This window comes from Myotis yumanensis, unplaced genomic scaffold (assembly GCF_028538775.1).
Source record: "Myotis yumanensis isolate MYYU_CA2020_CCGP unplaced genomic scaffold, mMyoYum1.0.hap1 SCAF_13, whole genome shotgun sequence".
NCBI lineage: Eukaryota > Metazoa > Chordata > Mammalia > Chiroptera > Vespertilionidae > Myotis > Myotis yumanensis.
Window position 1 is genome coordinate 600570 of NW_027223764.1, and position 14227 is coordinate 614796.

The 14227-nt window shown below is 57.2% G+C and overlaps 1 protein-coding gene across 2 annotated transcripts in view; it reads left to right on the forward strand.

The window, feature by feature from the left end:
• TACC2 (transforming acidic coiled-coil containing protein 2) overlaps positions 1 to 14227 on the forward strand; it is a 99451-nt gene that overhangs the window by 2837 nt on the left and 82387 nt on the right. For both annotated transcript variants that reach the window (XM_070432008.1, XM_070432007.1), the window contains exon 2: positions 12529 to 12606. In XM_070432008.1, coding sequence (XP_070288109.1) covers positions 12574 to 12606 — 33 coding nt within the window. In that variant the 5' untranslated portion in view covers positions 12529 to 12573. The remainder of the gene's footprint in view (positions 1 to 12528; positions 12607 to 14227) is intronic.

Genomic DNA, 14227 nt, shown 5'->3' on the forward strand with positions numbered 1-14227 from the left:
TCAGGTTGAAACAGCCCCCGTGAGGTAGGGACGACCCCGGTGAGGTTGAAACGGCCCTGGTGAGGCTCAGACGGCCCTGGTGAGGTTGAGACTACTCCAGTGAGGTTGGGACAAATAAAGGGGACCAGTATGGTCTGATGAACAGGGGTAGATACAGAAGCAGAGCAACATTGAACAGAATGTTAAACTACAGTGGGAAGCCTGGGGAGGGTTGGGGGGGGGATTAAGAGACCAACTGAAGGACTTATATGCATGCGTATAAGATTAACCAATGGACACAAGACACGGGGCGGGGGGGGGGGGGCGGGGGGTAGGCGCCAGGGGAATGTCAAGGGGGGGAAAAAAGGAGACATATGTAATACTCTTTGTAATACTTTAAGAAATAAAAATTATTAAAAAAAATAAATAAAAAAAGAAAAAAAAAAAGAAACATGGGTCTGTATTGCCCTGGTCGGGCGGCTCAGTTGGTTGCGCTTCATCCCTTGACAGGGTTTGATTCCCTGTCAGGGCGCCTCCCTAGGCTGTGGGTTCGATCCCCGGCTGGGGCACATCTGGGAGGCAACCGACAGATGTTTCTCTCGCTCGCTTTTCCTCTCTCTGAAATCAATAAAGACACATCCTCGGGTGAGGATTAAAAATAAAACAAAACAAAACAAGGTTCTGTGTCGGCTGGCGGTCGGTCCCGCAGAGCCCAGGCCTGGACTGCGCTTCTGCGGCCGCTGGTCGCGGTTCACGCTGGGACCCGTCAGAGCGACTCCCCGTCTCCTGTTTCATAGCAGAGCGATGAGACACAGCCCTGGGTGCAGGTCAGTCACAAGATCGGCGCGTGCTCCGTTCCGGGAAGAGCGTTTGGCGACATCGCTGGCCCTGCGGGCGGGCAGCTCACCCCTGGCATTTGCTGGGTGTGCGTCCTCGCCGCCGGCACCGGCTCCCGCCCCAGCCTGTCCCTGCTGCTCACAAAGGCCTCCTCCTCCGTCAGCGTGAAGGAAAGATTCCGGGGGACGTGCTGGTCAGCAGTGGAGGGAGGGGGAGGAGCCAGCGCCTGGTTCCAACCTTGGAGAGAGAGAGAGAGAGAGAGAAAACGCAGTGCCCAATGTTGTCGTTGGCTCCGGGGCTTCTTGTCAGATGGCGGGTCCTAGAAGAAGGGGACCTGAGACGTTACCCCTGGGAGGGGTCCTCACGCGTGGAAGCCAGGTAGCAGCGGCCAGACACACAGTCCTAGGAACCAAGCCGACATAGACCGGAGAGGGGGGCTGACCGAGGGCCCGGGAAGCAACCCTTGGCCTTCCAGGCCTACGGGTGGCCTGGGACCCACACCTGAAGTTCAACAAGGAAATTTGGTTTGGAAAATGCAAATCAATCAAAAGCAGCTTAAGCCCTACCTGGTTTGGCTGCAGACCGAAGGGTCCCGGGTTCGATTCCAGTCAAGGGCACATGCCTGGGTTGCGGGCTCGACCCCCAGCAGGGAGTGTGCAGGAGGCAGCCGATCATTGATTCTCTCTCATCATTGATGTTTCTATCTCTCTCTCTCCCTCTCTGAAATCAATAAAAAAATATATATATATATATTTTAAAAAGCAGCTTAAATCACTGGCAGATCACATGACACATGCCCAGGAAGGCATGGCCTGATTCCCTTCCCAGCTCCCTGGGCCGGCAGGGGTGGGCTCGGGCACCCGAGTGGACCCCAGTCACTAAAGACGAGGACGCTTTCTTTCCCCCACCCTCCCTCCTTCTCTGTTTAAATTCTTTATTATGGGCTTTTCAAGCACAAAGTAGAGAGACTGTTACAAGAGTCCTCGTCTACCCATTACTGGGTTCAACAAGTAACTACATGCAGCCCATGGCCTTTCATTCATTCTCTGCTTTCCGTTCAGGTCTGCCCCTCCCCCACTTCCATATTGTTTTAAAGCAGCGGTTCTCAACCTTCCTCACGCCGCGACCCTTTAATACAGCGCCTCATGTTGTGGTGACCCCCAACCATAAAATTATTTTCGTTGCTACTTCATAACTGTAATGTTGCTACTGTTACAAATCGTCATGTAAATATCTGATATGCAGGATGTATTTTCATTGTTACAAATTGAACATAATGAAAGCATAGTGATTAATCACAAAAACAATATGTAATTAAATATGTGTTTTCCGATGGTCTAAGGTGACCCCTGTGAAAGGGTCGTTCGACCCCCAAAGGGGTCGAGACCCACAGGTTGAGAACCGCTGTTTTAAAGCAAATCATCCCATCACTCAATCAGTAATAGCAGTGTATGCATTTTGAAAACATAAGGACTCTTTGTTTGTATGCATATAATCATGATATTATGACCACACCTAAAAACACACAATAATTCCTTAATATGAAAGATTATCTTAGTGTTCGGATAGATCCCTGACTGTCTCACTTTTTCTGTTTTGTTCTTACGGTCGCTTTGTTTCAGTCAGGATCCCAACAGGAACCACAAGTTGCTTTGGGCTGATGTATCTCTTAAGGCACTTTTCCACCCTCCTCCCCCGGTTTCCATCTCTCTCCTGTATTCTCCTTTGTATAAACTAGTACCACCCAGAAATTTCCTGTGTCTGCCACCATTACAGCTCTCTTTTCCTGCAGGTTCTTTTTGTCGTGGTTGTAAGAGTAACCTTAAGTCCTTGTTTGCTAGTTCAAATGTCTGGGTTATCTCTGTGTCTACTTATACCCACTGTTCTCCCTCTTCACACACCGGCTGTTTGCTGTGGTGTTTTAGATATTGTACTGATACATTGTAGACGCTGGATACTGTTGGGGTCCAACCCCAGCAGGTCCACGGGTTCCCAAAGGTGTGGACGGAGTCGGCGAAGAAGGAATGACACGGAGGCAGTGTTTAGTTGATCAGCAGCCTAGCCAGGTTCTAGCCAGGTTCTGTCTTTATTTCTCCTATTACATCTGTATTTATACCATTTGATTTTAATCCTATCCATTTATTCTATTCCAAAGGTTAGGGCGTTTCTTATCTCCATTCCAAGGTGACTACTCTATTGTTCTATTAAGCTACAAGGAAGTAACTGAAGGAGATTATCCTAAGTAAAGATTATGTAGCTTAAGCATGATTGTTCGTAGTTAAAGTGATTAACTACCCGCCTGGCACTTAGTTAAGGGGTTTTGTTCCCTCCCTAACTCCAGGGAAAAATCCCCACCTGGGGAAACAACCTTTCTCGGAGAGGTGACCCTGGTTAAAACACATAGCGCTAAGAAGGGGAGCTAACATATTAAGAACAGAATGCCATATACCCCAGGTCCCTTGAAACATATGCTGTGCAGATGTTTCTTCCCTGCAGCGACTGTGTCAAGCAGCAAAAAATGAGACCTATGTTTATTTTCTTTTTAATTACAGTTTACAGTCAATATTATGTTGTATTCGTTTCAATGTGATAGTTTTGTCGTTGTTAATCCTCACTCAAGGATATTTTTTCCCGTTGATTTTTAGAGAGAGTGGAAGGGAGGGAAGGGAAGAGAGAGAGAGAGAGAGAGAATTGGCTGCCTCCTGCGCGCACCCTGCCTGCGGCTGAGGATCGAACCTGCAACCCAGGTGGGTGCCCTTGACTGGGAATTGCACCCACAGGCCGACACTAACCACAGAGCAAAAAGCAGGCGGCGCCTCCCAGCAGGTCCCTCCCAGGCGAGGGCTGTTTGTTTTCAGTCGCTCAGGAACCCGATGACAGAGCTATAAGTAGCTCCACTGGGGTGGGGGGCGGGGGGGGGGGGCAGGTGGAGGTCAGAGCCAGGAATCCAGTCGCAGCCAGTGCGGGAACAGCACGGGACCAGGTGGCTGGGTTTGTCCAGGCCCCGGAGGAGCAGGGTCAGGTGACTCTGAGCTCACCCTCGGGGAGCAAATGGCACCTGGACTCCTGCCAGGAGCCTCACCGCCCCGGGCTGACCAGGACCTGGCGGGCTGGAGGCTGCGTGGCCGAGGGCGGGGCCGCCGCAGGACTGGCGGGTCTCGCGGGCCTCACCTGGCCTCGCCTGGCCGGGCTGGTCTAGTCTGCAGGCCTCACCCCTCGGCTGGTCTTGGGCAGGACCCGTGCCGCTCTGGGTGTCGGTTGTTTACCCATAAAGAGGAAATACCCAGCCAGAGCTCTGCAGCGTTCACCAAGGGAGGGGCTGTCAGAGGGAAGGGGGTGGGAGAGGGGAGGGGGAAGGACTGATGGTGGCGGAGGAGACTTCCCTGGGTGCTGACCACAACACCCTGAACAGATGCTGGAACCTCTGTGCTGTCATAGCCACTGTCACCCCCAAGCGTTTAACACGCTTTTAAAATTCGCATTTGGACAACAGGGAGCAACCTCCGTGCTCGGCCCCTGAAACCAGCCGCCCCGGCGATGGACGGACAGACAGTGCGGGACAAGGCAAGGCTGCCTGGCTGCTGTCAGCGCCTCTGGGGCGGCGAGGACGTGGCGCCCGTGCACCCGCTGAAAACAAAAACCCCCAAACCACCGGCTTCTAGAATGAATTTAACGTTGTTGTTGTTCTTGTGAATCCTCACCAGGATGTTTTCCCATTGGTTTTAGAGAGAGTGGGAGACAGAGGGAGAGACAGAGAGAATCATCCAAGTGAGAGAAACACATCGATGGGTTGCCTCCTGCACGCGCCCCGAGCGGGGCCTGGGCCTGGGAGGAGCCTGTAACTGATGTACGTACCCTTGACCGGAACCGAACCCGGGACCCTTTGGTCCGCAGGCCGACGCTCTACCCACTGAGCCACACCGGCCAGGGCAAGAATTTTACATTTTAATCTACAAGAAACACAGGACGGCGGGCAGGGAAGCCCCGTGGGTCCCGTCTTGTTTGGGGCCAGCCTCCCTGAGCCCACGAGGAGCCTCAGCCACGAGTCACTTGGGAAGAAGTGTGGTCTCCGCCCCCGAGACCCACGGCCAATAAGCGACACTCGTCAGCGCTGTATCTGGCCTCATCTCTCCGGCTCCACAGGAGTCAACACGCCACGGCCATGTGATTCCGACAAGAATGGCAAACCGAGCCCAGAGACGTGCAATCGCTCGCCAGTCACCCCGGGCGAGGGCGGGCGGGCGGGTGTCGGCGCCGCGGCCCTGGGCCTGGGGCGTAACCGCAGCCCTGCATGTGGGGGCTCCGGGGGGTCAGGCCCGTGAGCCCCGTCACAGGCGCCTCCCCGTCGGTGTGGGGGGCACAGACGCCTGGCCAGTGGCCTGAGGCCCCGCTGGAGGGAGAAGCGCCCAGAGGGGGCGTTGACCGGCCACGCACACGGTGGGCAGTGGGCAGTGGGGGAGGCTGGTGTGGGGCCTCGTTGGAGTCCTGGGGGGGGAGAGGCGGTCACGGCGCAGGAGTGTGGGCGCTGCGCGCTGGGCAGTGGGCGCCCGGACCGGCCCCGCCCGGCAGCTCTGGTGATAAACAGCCCTGGCTCCCGGGGCAGCAGGGAGAAGTCCCAGCATCCCCTGCTCTCCCCGGGAAGGCGGCCTCTCTGGTGGCCGGTGGGGGCCGGGACAGCAGTGACGGGATGGGTGTCGGCATGACAACCAGCATCCGGTGTGTGTGTGTGGGGCGGGGTGGTCCAGGGCCCAGTGGCCCAGTCACAGGTGCTGTGCGGCTTCGAGATGACTGGGGCGGGGGGCGGGGGCGGGGGGAGGGGCTCATGGAGGAATCACATCAGAGTCCACCTCTCAGCACCGACTCCCGGACATCACCCACCTTCAGGGTCCTGGGCGACTCCCGCCCCGGCCCGCTCTCCTCTCCCCCCCCCCCAAATTCTCCCCTTTTCCTCGGGGCTCTCGCTGTGACTGCCCCCCGGGGGCAGACCTGCCGGGACCTTGTCCTGCCCAGCTGGCTCATCCAAGATATTTTGCTTAAAAAGACTGTCTTCTCTAGAAAAAGTCTCTTGTGATTGGGGGCGGGGAGCACATGTCCCGTTTCCCACGCCTCTGCTCCGTCGTCGAGTAGAAACCCGGCGACAACAGGCAAAGCCGCGGTCGCCCAGCTTCTTCACGCCGTCGGGGAGCCGTTTCCTCAAACAGCCTGTGCAGAACCTCAAGGCGTGGAAACCACGCTCATACAAAATGGAGATGAAACGCACACAGCATTCAAGTCAACTCTTTTAACCGGACCAACGTGGCTCCGTGGTTGAGCGTCGACCTATAAACTGGGAGGTCAGGGTTCGATTCCCGGTCGGGGCGCAGGCCGGGGTTTCGGGCTCCATCCCCCGTGGGGGACGTGCAGGAGGCAGCCGGCCCATGATTCTCTCTCACCATGGATGCTTCTCTCTCTCTCCCTCTCCCTTCCTCTCTGAAATCAATAAAAGTCTACGTATTTTTAAGTTAACTATTTTAAAGCGAGCGATTCAGTGGCATTCAAAAAACTCAGTGTTGTGCAGCCACCACCCGTCTCCTTCCAGAACCTGTCGTCCTGCCGAAATAAAAGCCCGAGCCCACCCCCAGCCCTGGGCAGCCGCCAACCCGCCCGGCCTCCTGCACACGCCCGTCCTGGGCTTCACAGGACGCGCTCACACAACACGCAATCACACAACACGCGCTCACACAACACGCAATCACACAACACGCGATCACACAACACGTGCTCACACAACACGCGCTCACACAACACGTGATCACACAACACACGATCACACAACACACGATCACACAACACACGATCACACAACACGCACTCACACAACACGCAATCACACAACACACAATCACACAACACGCGCTCACACAACACGCGCTCACACAACACGCGCTCACACAACACACGATCACACAACACGCGCTCACACAACACGCGATCACACAACGCGCGATCACACAACGCGCGATCACACAACGCGCGCTCACACAACACGCAATCACACAACACGCAATCACACAACACGCAATCACACAACACGCAATCACACAACACGCGATCACACAACATGCGATCACACAACACGCAATCACACAGCACGCGGCCTGTGTGCGGCTCCCCTCGCTTTGCACGACGCTCTCGAGGTTCTCGAGTCGGAGCCTGTGTGGAGCCCGCTCCTTTTCCGGGCCGAGTCATATTCCATCGCGTGGTCAGATCAGTTTGCCCACCGCTCACCTGTGCAAATACACACACTTCCGCTCTGTGTGAACCGGAGTGGGCACCGGCCCCTCCACGCCCGGCTCCCCCTCAGCCGCTCCCGACCGTCCGCAGCCGCCAGGAGGCGCCGGCTTCTCCCCTGCAGGGTCACGCCCGGTGCGGGGTGCGGGCTCCGCACAAGCCGTTGCAGGGACAGAGCACAGCTGGCTGCGTGAGGCGCGAGCGGAGGTGGGCACGGAGAGCCCCCGGGGGAGCGGCTGGCCGAGGGCGGCTGCCCGTGGGTCCCTCCGAGGGCGCCGGGCCTCCTCCCCCCGTGGCAGGTCCGACCGGCAGCAGCGGGCCAGCCGGCTGCTCTCATGACCTCACCTGGTGAAACGCGGCCTCGCCCGTCAGCGCACCCTGCCCCCCCCCCCCGCCCCCCACACACACAGCAGGTGCCCGGCTGCGGGCGCCGCCCGTTTCCACACGTTTTCTCCGTCTCTCCCGTCGTTTACGTGGCTTTCCAGGTGCACACAGAGCCAGGAGCACGTCTCTCCTTCCTCGACAGCAAGGCGTGTCCCTTCCTGACCGCCTGCTCCCACCGGGGCCTCCTGCGCCCTCGGGGCGGCCACCAGCGGGTGTGCGTGCGTGGCTGGCCTTTCCGAGGGGGAGCGGCCTGGGCGGGGAGCCTGGAGGCAGGCGGGGAGGCGGGCAGGTATGTGCAATCGCGGCCCAGGTATGAGCACAGCTGGCGGCTCCGCGTGGGGGTGGAGAGGGTGTGCACTCAGCTCCGCTCAGACCGCGCCCGCTCCTGCGAGGAGAGAGTCCCCTTGCCGAGCGCAGGCTTTCCCCAGTCCCAGGCCTCCCCAGAACGAACGTGAGTAGCTGGCGGGGCTGACCTGCCCCTGGAACAGCGGGGAGGGGGCGCGTCCGGACCCGGCCGGCTGCTCTGAGACTCACACGGAGCAGACGTGGTTCTGCTGTTTTCTGAGTCTGCGGCCCCGTTTCTAAAAGCTGGTCCGGAGGTTCTGCTTCTTAGTGAGAGGAGTGAATTGAATTTGGTGAAGGAGGCAGAGTCTCAGGAACTGTTACCTTGAAGCGCGTGGTGGAGTCCTAGCCGCTGGGTCCCAGCTGGTGGACAGGAAGTCACCCTGACGGCCAGGGGCACAGTGATTGTCCCAGGTTCTTCCTAAGGAGCCTCCTTTTCCCGTGAACGTGGGACAGTAACCTGAAGGGATGGGTTCTAATCGGGGACTCGTTTCCCACGCTGTAGGTCAGCCTGTGTTTGGCGGGGGGGTAGGGGAGGGGGTCCATCTTATACACAGCAAATGGTAGGAAGGGACTAAAGGGATTGTCTTTTGATTCAAGGGTTGGGAGTGAGAGAATTGACGTCACAATTTTCTCAGTTTGGGGGCATTTTTTTTTGTTTGTTTTTGTTGATGTCAGAGAGGAAGGGAGAGGGAGAGAGAAACATCAGTGATGAGAGAGAACCATGGATCGGCTGCCTCCTGCACGCCCCACACTGGGGACGGAGCCCACAGCCCGGGCCTGGAACCGTGACCTCCCGGTTCATGGGTTGATGCTCAGTCACTGAGCCACGCCCGCCGGGCACTTTGGGGCTCATTCAAGGCCCGCAGTGGGCCGGGCAGGGCACAGCCAGATTCAATGAGCCTGAGGTGGGCGGTGAAGGATGGAGAAGACGGACAAGAGAAGAAGGCTGGGTGGGACGCTGCTCTCTGATGGACAGACAGCGCCACGGCCTGCGAGCTGAGTCTTTATTTTATAGCAGATTCCACGCGGCAAAGTAAGGGCGTGGTCACAACGTTCTCAAGGTTTCGAATCCGCTCAATCACATGCACCTGATCGAGCTTTGTTTACTGCACCTCCCGCAGCCACATCACCCAGCCACGTGGGCCCACAGGTGCCGACCATAAGGTCAAGCTCACAGCCTTAGCCTTTGGCTGTAACTGTGCTGGGACTGGCACGTGGCTTTGCCAGGAGCGGACCGTGCCCTCTCATTAGTCCCAGGCTTGAACCTGTCTGAACGCTGTGGCCGCTCTCCACACGCAGTTGTATTTTCAGTGGCTGCTGCACAGGAGCCTGAGCTGTGGTCGCTGCTCGGGCAGCGTCGGGGGAAGCGGGCGGGGACAGGTGTGGGTGAGGACGGCAGGGAGCCCGGAGCCTGGCCAGCAGGAGACCTGGAGCGAGCAGGAAGGAGACAGCTCCGTCCAGCGTCGGCCTCCCCAGAACCGGGCCCTGGGCCGCCCGGCCTCCAGCGCTCACCCTGGACAGACCCTGGCCTCCCCGGCGGAGGGTCTGGTGCGTGAGGCTCTCTGTGCCTGTGGGGGCCTCCCGGAGCCGCTGCTCAGGCAGCAGGTGCCGGTTCTCTGAGGCTGCGGCAGCGCCCTCCCCACCAGGACGGCCGATGCACAGGTCACCCCGGGGCCTCCTGTCCCGCCGCTCGCCCTGGGGCGGCTCCTTCCCGTCCGCCTCAGCGAGGACCCGCCCGGCCCCCTAGACACGGGAGCTTGTGGTTAGAGGAAAAGCCGTAAAGGCCACGGCTGTTGAAGAGAAGTAGGGTTCACGCCTCCTGATGTTGGATCTGAGCCCTGCGCTCTGGTTCCGCACGGCCCACGGTTAGAAAGAGCGTGTCCCGCAGCCACGCGCCTCACATGCTCCGTCATGCCACATGTATGTGCATGTAGATGGACGTGTGTATGTAGATAGACGTGTGTGTGTAGATAGACGTGTGTGTGTGTAGGTCAACGTGTGTGTGTAGGTAGACTGTGTGTGTGTAGGTGGACGTGTGTGTAGATGGACGTGTGTGTGTAGGTGGACGTGTGTGTAGATGGATGTGTGTGTGTAGGTGGACGTGTGTGTGTAGGTGGATGTGTGTGTGTAGGTGGACGTGTGTGTGTAGATGGACGTGTGTGTGTAGGTAGACGTGTGTGTGTAGGTGGATGTGTGTGTGTAGGTGGACGTGTGTGTGTAGGTGGATGTGTGTGTGTAGGTGGACGTGTGTGTGTAGGTAGACGTGTGTGTGTAGGTGGATGTGTGTGTGTAGGTGGACGTGTGTGTGTAGGTGGACGTGTGTGTGTAGGTGGACGTGTGTGTGTAGGTAGACGTGTGTGTGTAGATGGACGTGTGTGTGTAGGTAGACATGTGTGTGTAGATGGACGTGTGTGTGTAGGTAGACGTGTGTGTGTAGGTAGACGTGTGTGTGTAGATGGACGTGTGTGTGTAGGTAGACGTGTGTGTGTAGGTAGACGTGTGTGTGTAGATAGACGTGTGTGTGTAGGTAGACGTGTGTGTGTAGGTAGACGTGTGTGTGTAGGTAGACGTGTGTGTGTGTAGATGGACGTGTGTGTGTAGGTAGACGTGTGTGTGTAGGTGGATGTGTGTGTGTAGGTAGACGTGTGTGTGTAGGTGGATGTGTGTGTGTAGGTGGACGTGTGTGTGTAGGTAGACGTGTGTGTGTAGGTGGATGTGTGTGTGTAGGTGGACGTGTGTGTGTAGGTGGACGTGTGTGTGTAGGTAGACGTGTGTGTGTAGATGGACGTGTGTGTGTAGGTAGACGTGTGTGTGTAGATGGACGTGTGTGTGTAGGTAGACGTGTGTGTGTAGGTAGACGTGTGTGTGTAGATGGACGTGTGTGTGTAGGTAGACGTGTGTGTGTAGGTAGACGTGTGTGTGTAGATGGACGTGTGTGTGTAGGTAGACGTGTGTGTGTAGGTAGACGTGTGTGTGTAGGTAGACGTGTGTGTGTAGATGGACGTGTGTGTGTAGGTAGACGTGTGTGTGTAGATGGACGTGTGTGTGTAGGTAGACGTGTGTGTGTGTAGGTAGACTGTGTGTAGATGGACGTGTGTGTGTAGGTAGACGTGTGTGTGTAGATGGACGTGTGTGTGTAGGTAGACGTGTGTGTGTAGATGGACGTGTGTGTGTAGGTAGACGTGTGTGTGTAGGTAGACGTGTGTGTGTAGATGGACGTGTGTGTGTAGGTAGACTGTGTGTAGATGGACGTGTGTGTGTAGATGGACGTGTGTGTGTAGGTAGACGTGTGTGTGTAGGTAGACGTGTGTGTGTAGATGGACGTGTGTGTGTAGGTGGACGTGTGTGTGTAGGTAGACATGTGTGTGTAGGTGGACGTGTGTGTGTAGGTAGACGTGTGTGTGTGTAGGTAGACTGTGTGTAGATGGACGTGTGTGTGTAGATGGACGTGTGTGTGTAGGTAGACGTGTGTGTGTAGGTAGACGTGTGTGTGTAGATGGACGTGTGTGTGTAGGTGGACGTGTGTGTGTAGGTAGACGTGTGTGTGTAGGTAGACGTGTGTGTGTAGATGGACGTGTGTGTGTAGGTAGACGTGTGTGTGTAGGTAGACGTGTGTGTGTAGATGGACGTGTGTGTGTAGGTAGACTGTGTGTAGATGGACGTGTGTGTGTAGATGGACGTGTGTGTGTAGGTAGACGTGTGTGTGTAGGTAGACGTGTGTGTGTAGATGGACGTGTGTGTGTAGGTGGACGTGTGTGTGTAGGTAGACGTGTGTGTGTAGGTAGACGTGTGTGTGTAGATGGACGTGTGTGTGTAGGTAGACGTGTGTGTGTAGGTGGATGTGTGTGTGTAGGTGGACGTGTGTGTGTAGATGGACGTGTGTGTGGATGGACGTGTGTGTGTAGGTAGACGTGTGTGTGTAGATGGACGTGTGTGTGTAGGTAGACTGTGTGTAGATGGACGTGTGTGTGTAGATGGACGTGTGTGTGTAGGTAGACGTGTGTGTGTAGGTAGACGTGTGTGTGTAGATGGACGTGTGTGTGTAGGTAGACGTGTGTGTGTAGGTAGACGTGTGTGTGTAGATGGACGTGTGTGTGTAGGTAGACTGTGTGTAGATGGACGTGTGTGTGTAGATGGACGTGTGTGTGTAGGTAGACGTGTGTGTGTAGGTAGACGTGTGTGTGTAGATGGACGTGTGTGTGTAGGTGGACGTGTGTGTGTAGGTAGACGTGTGTGTGTAGGTAGACGTGTGTGTGTAGATGGACGTGTGTGTGTAGGTAGACGTGTGTGTGTAGGTGGATGTGTGTGTGTAGGTGGACGTGTGTGTGTAGATGGACGTGTGTGTGGATGGACGTGTGTGTGTAGGTAGACGTGTGTGTGTAGGTGGATGTGTGTGTGTAGGTAGACGTGTGTGTATAGAGGGACCTGTGTGTGTAGGTAGACGTGTGTGTGGATGGACGTGTGTGTGCATTGGCGTGAACTCAGCGACGCAGCAGCAAACCCTTTTTCCTGAGGCGCCTGCCAACCCCGGGCGGGGAGTCCAGACGCCGCGGGTCCTGGGAACAGGTCTGGGCGGCAAACCGCAGGGAAACCCGCCGAGAGCCGGGCCCGTGACGGGGCTGCGGGGACAAACACGTCCGCCGTCCGGCTTGCGCTGGGGGACCGGCTCCGGCCTCGTTGGGGTTCAGCCGTGAATGTCCTCTTGTCTTCCAGGCGCCTCTGCTGAACCCCGCGGGACGCCGGGCACCGGGACTGGCCATGGGCAACGAGCAGAGCGCCTCGGAGAACCAGGTGGGTGGCAGGGCTCCTCCCGCCGGCCCTCGGCCCCGCCGTCCCCCCTGCCCACCGCCCAGGGGGAGCGAGCCCGGCGCGTGGGGCACGGGGGTCGGTGGGGCGCCTTCATTTCATCCCCAGAATTCCCGGCGGACGGGGAGCCCTGGTGCTATAAGCACTAGTAGTTCTTTCCAGTCTGTGCTTCAAACTTCATGGAGGGAGAGCTTGGCCCCTTTTCCTGGCTCGTGCCCCCCGGCCCCTCCCGTCAGCGGACCTGGGCGAGCAGAGGCGGTGAAAGGCGGGCCTCTGGCGCACTCCGCCCCACACGGAGTTTGGCCCTAAAAGTGGTTTTATCGAGCAAATGGACCTGGAGCCGTCGCCTCCGGGCTGGGAGGGTTCTCGCCCTGAGGCACGGGCTCTCGCTGCTGGGCTGTGCGTGCGGCTGGGACGTTCAGAGAAACGCCGCCTTCGCTCCCCGTTTTACGTCTGGAGCGTGAAGTCCCCGCCCGGGAACGAAGGCCCGGAGACACTGCCCGCTCGCCTCTCAGGGGGAACTGGGCGGACGGTGCTGAGGTCTCTGAATGAGAAAACGGGTGCAAAGGGCCGGCTCATCTCACTGTTTCCCTCTGCCTTCGCTGCCGGGCCGTCGCCTTTTCCGAAGCAGGAAAACGAGACTCGTTCAAAGACAAGGGCCACGCCAGGCGTCCGGGCGGCTGGACACAGTCCTCGTTAAACGGGGCGTGAGGCGGGGGCGCGGGAGGGACTGGCGGCAGGAGGCTCCCGTCCTGCTGTCGGGGGGCGGCCCCTCCACTCAGCCGGTGGATGGGTGTGGGCACGGGACCCGGTGACAACACCCCCTTCTCCAAGGGAGCTCAGGAGCCACATTTCTTTTCCATGAAATCTTAATTGTTTGTAATTAAACTTCTATTTTGAGATAATGGGAGATGCACACGCTGCTATAAGAAGTGATACAGAGAAATCTCATGGACCCTTTACCTACGATTTTTTTTTTTTGCCCTTTACCCGGTAACGTCCGTGGATAACATCTTGTAAAACTCTAGCACCACAGCCGATGCCGACGGAGATAATGCCGAGCTATGGAGCGTCCCGTCCTGGCTGGTCAGCTCAGTGGATAGAGCATCGGCCTGCGGACTGAAGGGTCCCGGGTTCGATTCCCGGTCAGGGCTCATACCCAGGTTGCAGGCTTGGTTCCCAGTGTGGGGCGTGCAGGTCCATGATTCTCTCTCCTCATTGATGTTTCTGTCTCTCTCTTCTTCTCCCTTCCTCTCTGACATCAATAAAAATGTATTTAAAAAATTATGGAGCAGCCCCATCACCAGGAGGGTCCCTCTTGTTACCCTCAGAGCCACCCCCACTTCCCTCTGGTCCCCCATTTCCAACCCCCGGCCACCCCACATTTGTTCTCTCTCATTTCGACCTCTGAGCCTGTTGTATGGTCGGCCGGAGTCACGCAGACGGGACCTCGGGGAACGGGCTGTGTCCACTCGCGGGATTCCCTCCCACCCGACCAGGTGGCTGCGTGCGTCAGACATCCGTTCCTTTTTATTTTCTTGGTTAGTCCTCCCCCGAGGATGCTTTTCCCATTGATTTTTAGAGAGAGAGGGAGGGAGGGGGAGAG